This window comes from Sinohyriopsis cumingii, chromosome 15, assembly GCF_028554795.1.
Source record: "Sinohyriopsis cumingii isolate HCF-2022 chromosome 15, ASM2855479v2, whole genome shotgun sequence".
In the NCBI taxonomy this organism is placed as follows: domain Eukaryota; kingdom Metazoa; phylum Mollusca; class Bivalvia; order Unionida; family Unionidae; genus Sinohyriopsis; species Sinohyriopsis cumingii.
Window position 1 is genome coordinate 64,140,715 of NC_142975.1, and position 11,108 is coordinate 64,151,822.

An 11,108-nucleotide genomic window follows, 5' to 3' on the forward strand; every position below is an offset into this window, starting at 1 on the left:
ACAACCCAATAAAATAGGTTTTATCCAAGGGATTAAAGATGTCGTCACATATATGGGCTCGGCTAAAATCACTGGTACTAATATATTTCTAATATCTGTAAAATGAAATGATATTTGTCTTCTATATGACTGTTGTCTCATAACATGTTCATTGATTATCAAGGATATCATTATGCGGAAATTTCTGTGTAATTAAATTATGGACCACTCATGACGAAACTATCACTTGTGCAATATTTATAGGTTCCTGCATTTGTATGGGAAAATATGAACGAGCTATTTGGATGGAATAATGTACGACCTTCTGACAAAACGAGTTCATATTTTCACATACAAATGCATTAACCTTTTTATTATATGCTCATTTTTTATTCTACAAGAAACAACGTAAATGAATGTATGCCGTATTCCAAGCTAAATACACAAGCTCATATTCATCATTGCACAAATTATCATTATTACTGCGCACATAACTCCGCCCAGATAAATTTGAACTTAGCCGCACGCTCGACATAACTTTGGAAAGAAAATGGTGCGTCTAGTTAAAATTGAAATTTGGAGTCATATTGTGCATGAATGTGCATTGCAAGAACTTTTCGATTTGATCTCGAGTGAATAGACTTTGGTATTATTCTCGATTCTAGGAAATTTCGTGATTATGGACTGGATTTGTATGCGACAATTCCACATGAAATACATGAGATTGAGGACGCTAAGGAGAAGCCTGTTGACATCTGCAAATGTGTTTCTGTTTCTGTCATTGAATGTTTGAAATCATAATGTGGAAAATATTTGAAGTCTTTCATTTGCAATTATCAAAAGGACGCTATGGAATTTAATGTTTTTTTCATTTTGAGTGCAGTAAGGAGGATGTAATTGCAATTATCATCGAAATTACAGTACAATTTCGAAATACGTAATCAAGATTGAGAACCTATGACATGGCTCATGTAATTTGGATTTGCAGAATTAAGAAAATACATTTTGAGGAAATTCAGGATACAAAACTGTAAGTAAATTTTATTTTGCCATTCTTATCACCAGCTAAAGAAGAGAGTATATGACTTGTCACTTGTATGTTATTTGTAAGGACCAATTCTTGCGTCTGTTGTATACTGTAGCTAGCCTAAATCCGAAACATTGTATCAACGCGGAATGTGCCAAAGCAGCTGGTATGTGGCAGTCCACGAAACATCTGTTTTAGTTCATTCAGAAACAAATTTAAACAACCACAACGTAAAGAGCCCCTTACGCGAGTGTACATGATTTATACACAAATCAGAAGTGCTGGCGTATGCATCCATTGTTTGTTTACAATAGAAAGCAGTTCCTTTATGCATATGAATGCTATATGTGTATTGTCGCGCGGGTTCAATATCGGGTAATACTGCACGATTCTGACAATGTAAAGTTAATGGGGGAGAAAATGAGCATATAATAATTCCGTGTGTCTACAGAAAATAGAAACCATCCTGAAAATATTGTGCTTTATAATACTGCTCTAACATAAAACACGATGGCTTTCGGTACATATCAGAGACAAATTGGACAGCTTCATCAGTGCAAGCAGATACAGAAACAACGAGTATGCTTAATTAGGAAATTAGACTGTCTCACTTTAGAATTCATTCATTCAGTCGTTCTTCTAATTTTCCTTTTAGCTGAATATGGTAATGATTTGATCGGTATACATTACTAAGAGTATACAGGAGCTATAATGTTGACAAATTGGAAAAGTGAACTCATATATGATCGGGAAATTCACATGTTCATTCATACAATCAAAACATTATTTAAATAGACCGATTGAGGAAATCATATAATTTGTTACACTAGCATCACCATTTGAAATATACGTGAAATAACTCAGCCGATATGGATTCATTCTGCAATATATGATGTATATAGAATATATTATGAATAGTAGCAAGATAACAAATGTGTTACAAGCATACTCTTCCATTTACTGTCCAAGTGAAATTCATTTGAGTAAGAATACGCGTTTTCGTCCTAACATAAAATTAGTCATATCACTATCTTAGAAATCACCTAGATAAGGAAAGCATTACAACTCTAAACGGATTCTTTTCACATTAGTTACGTCTGCTAGAGATAAGGACAAAACAGGCATACACCTTAAACATCCGCGAACCAACTGACTTTTCTTCCTTTTTTATTTTGCAAATGATAAAATATTGTCCTATAAAACTGTGGCATTAACGTAATAAATAGAAAAAGGTTCACAAAAGCACATATATAAACTCTTGCGCAAAGCGTCTGTCGGTTATTTTCAAATTTATATTTAATCACAAGGTCTATATTTCAAACACAAACGTGTATTTTGTGTACATATTTTCCACGTGAGGGTCTTGGGGGCGTTCCTATTTTTTAATTTGTTTGTGATGTTTCCAGCTTGCTGTTTCTAACCAATAGCTAAATATCATCCTTCTTCATCCAAGTTCCTCTGTTACCACGTGAAATGGGATAAATATCCATGTATTCGCTTCCACGCGCAAGTTCAGGCTGTGATTATCACGACAGGAGAAGCTGTTTATGATCATATACTCTTGGGTGTTTGATATCAATTTCTGCATCAAATATGCACTTTCTTCATCAAGTAGTATATATTAAAGCAGTCGTTTGTGAGTCAGACAATAAAACGGTTTGGGACAGTTTTATTGTGAACTAGATTAACTGTGTCCCGAATAGTGGCTTAAATATTTGCGTAAAGTTAGTTAACAGGTGCGATTTCTCAAAACCAAGTGGTAGTAATAATTTAAAAGGCAAAATATTAAAATCTAGTATTTTAACGTCATCGACACACTATGTCTCATTGTTTGACGACTATCCATCCAGTAACGTCTATTCTCACCCCGAGGCACCAAAAGTAAATGGTTGACTAAATATATTGTCCATTTGCTCTTAAAACTTGAGTAGTTACGTTTCATTTGTTTAAGTTCTTGCTATATACCAGTTCAAAATAAATATTGTCCTTACAATTCTCAATAACACAATGCCTGGGATTACTACTGGTGACAAGGGCTTAACATTTATCAGTAGAAAAATGGGTCTATGAGTTTGTGGCCTATAAGATTGTCATATAATCCTTGGGAACTAAGCGATCTACCTGGAGTCACCGAAGCCTTTAGGTTACTTTGTGAGATAAACAATGATTTATTGAAATTGCAAGTTTAAACGATACTATTTTCACGCATCAGCGAACGCAATGTTTACTCTCTTAGCGGGTTAAATGTATTTTGGTTCACACGTGGGTCACAATTTATCCGAAACAAAATATGGACAATAACATGTCCCACACACAAAAACATTTGCGTCAGATGTTTTAGTTTACTGCCAATTATCTAACTAGATACACGTTCTAAAAAATTTTTTTAATAAAAAAAATTCGTCGAGGCGATTTCGAGAAATCTACTGCTAGATGAAAGTCGATTAAGACACGTGCCGTGAAAACATTATATCTTTAAACCGTTTCGACATGGAACCTTCTTTTATATTTTCTCTCTTGGGGATAGTCAACTCTCGAACGAAGTCCTGACGAATTTCGTCGATAGCAAACTGCGATATAAGGTGCGTTCGACGGGTACCAGGTACGAAAAACACGCACATATTAATAGACTGAATGAAAGAGTTTGTACTAACTGAACTTCTGATTACAGGATTTTGATTTCAACGCCTGTTGAACAGTACGAAAGTAATGATCCGTTCTAACAGTAGGAAAATTTGAGAAAAAAAAACTTTTCAGCCTATTTCTAGAACATTGCGGCTAGATAAAGCAATCAGAACTCTACAGATGCTGTAAGATTATATCTTACGTTTCCATTTGAGCCAATTCGTCCCCTCTTTATTAGGTTTTTACATGGATCCATCTTTGATATTTTAATCCTAGGGTATAAAGTCCACTAACCAAGGACGTCCTGACATTTCGTCGAGAGAAAACAGCGAAATAAGGGCGCATCATGGTGTAACAAGCTAACCGGGTGGACTTTTCGGATTCACAACAGAACACTTTTGGCGAAGATATAACTACAAGGTTTAAAAATGGATGACTTGCATGAGCAATTGATTATGAATATGTGTGTATATATACAATCCGAATATTGGATTGAATTAACATAAGAACGCACAGACTTGATGAAAAATACAAAAAAAAAAATAATTTTGCAAATACAGAGACAAGGGGTGAATATTTCACAACGATTTGGTAATGAAACGTTGGATATAGTTTACTCAGGTAGTAAAAGATGTAAAATTTTACTCAAGTAGTAAAATGCATTCACTCAGGTAGCGAAATTATGGTGACAAGAAAGAGGGACAGATATACAACTTATCAGTCCTGAAAGATACACTGGGTTTTACGAACCCTAAAATTAGCCCACGGCTAATAAATTACATATACGGAGACACACTCCGTCATCAGTACACGTTTTTTCAGCTCCACGGCTGCTACAGTTCAGCTTCACAGCTGCTACAGACTCTGGACACTCAGAAGACTGCGAAACACTCGGAACACTCTGAACATTAGACCCTCCGGACACCCGAACGTTAGACACTCCAGACACCCCGGACAGTAGACCCTCCGGACACCCCGCACTGTAGACACTCCGGACACCCCGGACAGTAAACACTCCGGACACCTCGGACAGTAGATCACTCCGGACACCCCGGACAGTAGACACTCCGAACACCCCGGACAGTAGACACTCTGGTCACTCCAGACACAAACACTCCGGTCACTCCAGACACATACACTCCAGTAACATACAGAGACACAGACACTCTAGTCACTCCAGACACAGACACTCTGGTGACAGAGAGAGACACAGACACTCCGGTCACAGACAGACAGCTGAAAATATATCCAATACCGTGTATCATACAGGACACGGGCATAATAACACAATGACGTTATACACGGTAAATTATATAGATTACATTATCAGCACAATAATTACAAAATGACAGGTTCAAAAATAAACCTAATCTTGCTCGATAAGAATCCTACTATATTAAACAGTCTTTTTTAAAAATGTAGCTTGTCATTGCTAATATAAATCCCTTGCTAAGTAGAAAACGAGAATAGAAATATGTGTATTATGCTGCGTAAACCAAGGCTATATAGCAAAGATTAAAAGATAAACGTGGTAATACAGTACTTATAGCTTATAAACTAGAAATTAATAAACTTACATACCTCGACAGCTGGATATGTGCACGTTTTTGAAGCAGACTGACTGCTGACAAGACTATTTGGTATTGTTAAGAAACTTACGTACGGTAAAGTATTTATACACAAACATAGTCTGTGCATTATATGCATTGGTTCGTCCCATCGAGAGCACTTCGCACGTGCGGCATGGGATGAACCGAACTTACTATTTCGAAACACGACACAATATACATAAATCATCCTCTGGTATCGTTGTAACAAAAAACGAAACCGGAGTACATGTATTCAATAAATAAAAGAATTTAATTCCGTGACAGAACCTCCCCCCCCAAAAAAAGTGGTAACACTTTTAGAAAAATCACGGAATGTGAACATAAACAATTGTTAAAACTTCCAATTTGAATAGTGAACGAAAATGATCTGATAACTACACCCTACTTTAAAACTCAGCACCCACATTTTCCGATCCTCGAATCGCCTCGATCCGGAAACTATGCGGTTGCAAAGACAACGCCCAACGCACCAATCTTGCATTGCGACCTTTGCTTTGTTCAAGTATAAGAGCGGCTGATGGTCCGTTTGGAAAGTAAACTCCCTCCCGAAAAGGTACGTATATAATTTTCCTATCCCCTATACTAAGGCTAGGCACTCCTTTTTAATTACTAAGTAGTTTCGCTCCTAGGGAGCAATTTCCTACTTGTATAAGCAATGGGCAATTTCATTCCCTCTTGCTCCTGTATCAAAACAGCCCCAAAACCCGTATCGGACGCATCAGTCCTCAGCACAAACGTTTTGTTCAATTCTGGCAACTTTAACATTGGTGCACTTACAGTTTCTGTTTTAAAGCATTAAATGCTTTTTTCCTGGCACACACCCCAAGGAATTTATTCAGTTGCCCTTTCCTAGTCAAGGCTGTTAATGGGCTGGCAATAGCCGCAAAATTGGGGACACATTTCCTATAAAACCCAATCAAACCAAAGAAAGATCGTACTTGTTTTTTATTTTCTGGTCTAGGTGCATCTTTGATTGCTCCTATTTTATCTGGGTGAGGTTTCAACTGACCTAATCCACTCACGAGATGTTCCAAACACTCTAGGCTAAAATGCCCTATACTACATTTGGGTGGGCTTAGCTGTAATATTTGCAGTGTGAAGTCTATCGAACAGATCCCGTAATACTTTAACATGTTCATCCCATGTATGTATATAAACAAAGATATCATTTACAAACTGTCGACGTTTTCCATACCGTTTAATAGTTTGCGCATGAGACGAACGCATGACGCACCGGCGTTGACTAAAGCGAAAGGCATAACTTTAAATTGATAAAGACTTTTCGGATTCGCGAATGCCGTTAACTCCCGGGCATTATAGCGATTGGTATCTGCCAATATCCCTTGGTAAAGTCTAATTTGGGGATGCATTTATGACCTGCCAAGTTCGAAAATAAACTTTCCATATCTGGCATTGGTTCTGCGTCGAACACGGTGATTTTGTTCAATTGCCGAAAATCAATGCAAAAACGGTTCTTCCCGTCTTTCTTTCTGACTAACACAACAGGCGACGAGTACGGGGAACTGGAAGGTTCGATCACTTCCTTGTCTAACATTTTCCCCACTTCTTCGTTGATTGTCTCTCGCACATTAAAGGGTATTGGATATCATTTAATCCTGATCGGCTCTGAGGTATTCAACTTGATCTCGTGTTGAATCAATCCAGTACAGCCCGGTTTGTAAGTAAACACGTCAGGGTATTGGGACAAAACCTACAATATTTGTGCACGCTGACCCACTGATAAACCCGGGCATACGTTGATCTGGTCAATACCTTCTTTCCCTACGTAATTGGGGTATTCAAGGGGCATTTCTGTCCTGGAGACGATTCCGATTCGTCACACGACTTATCCTTTATCACCGCTACGCATACTACATTCAAGACCCCTTTATCCATTGTTTGTCTAGGTCTTTCTAGATAGAGTTTAAGCATATTGACGTGAAATATCTTGGACTTACCCTCCACGTCAATGATATAGCCCATTTCGCCTTTCACCTGTTTGACTTCGTATGGCCCTTTCCATTGGAATAGCAGCTAATTTGTATTCGTTGGGAGAAGCACGAACATCAAACGTTTTACTTCGCGTTCCTCTGTTGTAGTACTTCACGTACCTACAACTAGATTTCGCGAGTTTGCCTTGCGTCATTCGACATGTACGCTCTAATCGTTCGCGCAGATCTACTGCGTATTGGTAAGTAGTCTTGACTTCTTCGTCCGCGACTTCGTCTGACCACAGTTCGCGTAAAATGCGCATAGGACCACGAACTGTCCTACAGTACAATAGTTGAAACGCGGAGAAGCCTAACCTTTCATGAGGAACCTCACGATACGCGAACAGAATTGCGTTCAGATACCTATCCCAATCCTTAGGTCTTTCCGCACACATACTAATAATAAAAATAAGGACTTTGTATAGCGCCTAATCTTTACTAAGCGTTTTACAACATTAGACAACACCTACAAAATAAAAAAACATATATAATGATACGATTACGAACACAAACACCATGAAATTAGAAAACATAGAAGAAAAAAAACATGCTGAGTTTATTTAAGGTAGGAAACATTATTAGGTCTTTAAGTTTGTTCCGTCGCAACATTTGCTTCAACGTCGCGTTGAATTTCTCGACCAACCCATTGCACATAGGGTGGTAGGGTGTCGTGCGCAACTGTTTAAGGGACAACAACCTTCTAATTTCTGCCATGAGATCTGAGGTGAATTGCGCTCCACAATCCGTAAGAACCTCTTCGGGCACTCCGACCCTGCTGAACATGTCCTCGAGCGCTTCGGATACACGTTCGGTTTCAATCCATGGCAAAGCTATGGCTTCGGGGTATCTGTTAGCGCAATCTACCAGCGTCAAGATCAATCGGTTTTACCGATCTGTATGTGGAAATATAGGTCCCACATTGTCAAAGGCCACTCTTTTAAACGGAGTATCTATCAATGGCATTTGACCTAACGGTACTCTAGTTATCCTGCCCTTAGAGACAGTTTTCTGGCAAACTTCGCACAAGCGACAGAACCGCGCTACGTCGCTATTGACACCAGGCCAATACAATTCTCTTAATACCATCTCTGTTGTTTTCTTCATGCCTAAAGGACCCGCCATACTCGACTCCTGCGCGACCTCGAGTACATGCGACCTGGATTTATGGGGGATCACTAGTTGCAAGAACTTCCTATCAAGTGTAGAGTATTCTCTATACATTAAACCTTTCCGAGTAAGGAATTTAGAAGAACCCCCGTTCTTACTCTTACTCACGGTACCCGATAATGCTTTCTTCGCGTTTGCACGTAGAGACGCGTCACATTTTTGCTCATTCTGAAATTCTTCGTGGGAGATATCTGTAATGGCTTCCAGTAATTTTAATTTGCGTAAAGGTTTGTTATCTTCCTTTCCTGAGCCCTAGTTTGCAATGCTTGGATGATCGGGAATATGCTTAAAAATAAAAGAATAAGAATTTACGGTTTTAAGAATCAAAGCCAAAAAACAAACTCCAAGAATAATCCACGAATAAAAGTTTAGAAGTCCTAATAATAAAATGTTCTAATGATTTCAAGTTCGAGTCCCGATGAAGAATCCAAGATGGAAGGCGATGACGTATGCTGTATCCTGTTCAATGTTGTTGTCTATAGCTCCTTGTAGAAACGCAAGAAATCCCAAAAATATTTTTACGAAATGTCTTATTTCAAGAATTATGTATGAGCACAACATCTATTTTCAGAGAAACGAATTAATCTTTTAGAATCCAAATAATCTGAAGAAAAATTAACATATAATTCAAAAACTGGCTACAACAGAAGGAAACGACTTGACATCAAGCGTTTTTATGCCCAGACTGTGAGATCGATCTCTAAGCATCACTATTAAATCTAAGTAATGCGCAATTTTGGAAATGTCTAATTGCAAAATAGAGGATCACGTGATCATGTTTATATATAAAATATCACGTAGCCCCTGTATCCTTATTACTCCGAGAATAAAAGTTGTTTACTTCACTAAAAGCTATTTACAAGTCGCGGGTCATATATCCAAAACAGCCACGATCTCAACCTTATTATTCCCACAATAAAAATAAATAAAAAAATAACTTGTTCGCGTGACTGTTACTAATTTTAAACTAAGACCGACAACCAGGTCAGCTTTATGTTTACGAAAATGAAGAGTCAAGGTCAAACTATTTTCTGGAAAAAATACTATTTCCTAGTAAAGGAAAGAATATTATTTTGACATATAATGACATTAAAAAATTAAAAGATTTTAAAGCTGACAAATAATTAAATAAGATATAAATTAAGTCAAATATAAACAACGGTGCTCCAACAGTGGGAAAATGTTAAAGAAAACTAGTCGAGCCGATTCCGAGAAACGTTTGGCTGTATAACGGATTTGGGTACACTGCCTGGCGTAAGAAGATTATATTTCACGTATACAGTTTTGACATTACCTTCACTCTTTGAAGAGTTTTTAAAGGGACCCTTCCTTACGATTTTATCTCTGTTGGAAAGAGGCGACCTAAGAAGGACGTCCTGACGAATTTCGTCGACAAGAATCAGCGAAATTAGCGGGTTCCTATGGTTATTGGGTATGAAATCTCACGCACAATGTGGACCGATTGTTTAAATATTACATATTAAATATTTCAACACCTTCTAAACGGTATTTGATTTCAAGGCATCTTCAGCTATATCTAATCCGATATCGTTTCCAACATGAGGAAAAGTTTAAAGAAAATTCGAACAGAAAAAGAAGTTCGGTATCACACATGCCGTAAGGATATCATATCTTACATGTAAAGTGTAGATATTACGTACCCTCCTAAAGAATTCTGACATTTACCCTTCTTTGACATGTTACATATAGGTGGTAGAGGCAATCCACGAAGCAATTTTCGTTTAATTAACGTTTACATTTAATTTTAAGTGTTAGAGCGCTTTGTTATATATATATATATATATATATATATATATATATATATATATATATATATATATATATATATATATATATATATATATATATATATATATAGATAGAGATATATAGATATAGATAGAGAAATTAGGTACCCCCATTATAGAGTTCTGACATGGACCCTTCATTGATATTTTATCTCTAGGAAATAGAGTCCACCTACAAAGGAAGTCCTGGAAAATAAGGGGCGCCTTAGGGGGTACCGGGTATGAAAACACGCAAATGTGTATAAATTGTATCTATATTTTGTACTTATGGGACCCTTACTTACAGGATGTTGATTTCAACGCCTCTTATACTGTTTCGAAATAAGACCCCTTTCTAACAGCAGAAAAAGTGTAAAAAAATTAGTCAAGCAGATTTCGAGAAACTAAAGAAATTAAGTCCAGCACATCAGATGCCGTAAGATTATATACATGTGGGCCATATTACATCCACTCTTTATACAGTCTTGACAAGAACCCTCCATGGATATTTTATCTCTTTTAGATAGAGTCCACCTACGAAAGAAGTCCTGACGAATTTCATGGAGATAAAACTGCGAATGAAGGGGCGCCTTAGGAGGTACCATCTGTGAAAAACACGCAAAATGTGGATCAAATTGAGCTATAACTTGATCTATTATAAAATGACTTAGAGGACTTTGATTTCATCTAGTTTGGAATCAGTTCCCACAGTAGGAAAAGTTTGTTGAGAATTTTATCGCATACAACACATACCGTTGGAAGATTGTATTCGATGTATACAGTTGAGACATTACGTCCCTTATTTACAATATTTGACATGGATCCTTATTTATACTTATCTCTAAGGGAGGAAGTCTACCTACCAAGGAAGTCCTAATAAATTTCATGAAGTGGAATTGGTGAAATTAGGATCGTCTTGCGG

The 11,108-nt window shown here is 37.3% G+C and overlaps 1 protein-coding gene across 1 annotated transcript in view; it reads right to left on the bottom strand.

The window, feature by feature from the left end:
- The window catches only part of LOC149781952 (cell surface hyaluronidase-like), a 36,114-nt gene extending 27,760 nt beyond the window's left edge, over positions 1 to 8,354 (bottom strand). The window contains exon 1 of the mRNA XM_089935044.1: positions 8,316 to 8,354. Within this exon, the coding sequence (XP_089791170.1) occupies positions 8,316 to 8,354 (39 nt within the window). The remainder of the gene's footprint in view (positions 1 to 8,315) is intronic.
- Between the last annotated feature and the right edge of the window lie 2,754 nt (positions 8,355 to 11,108).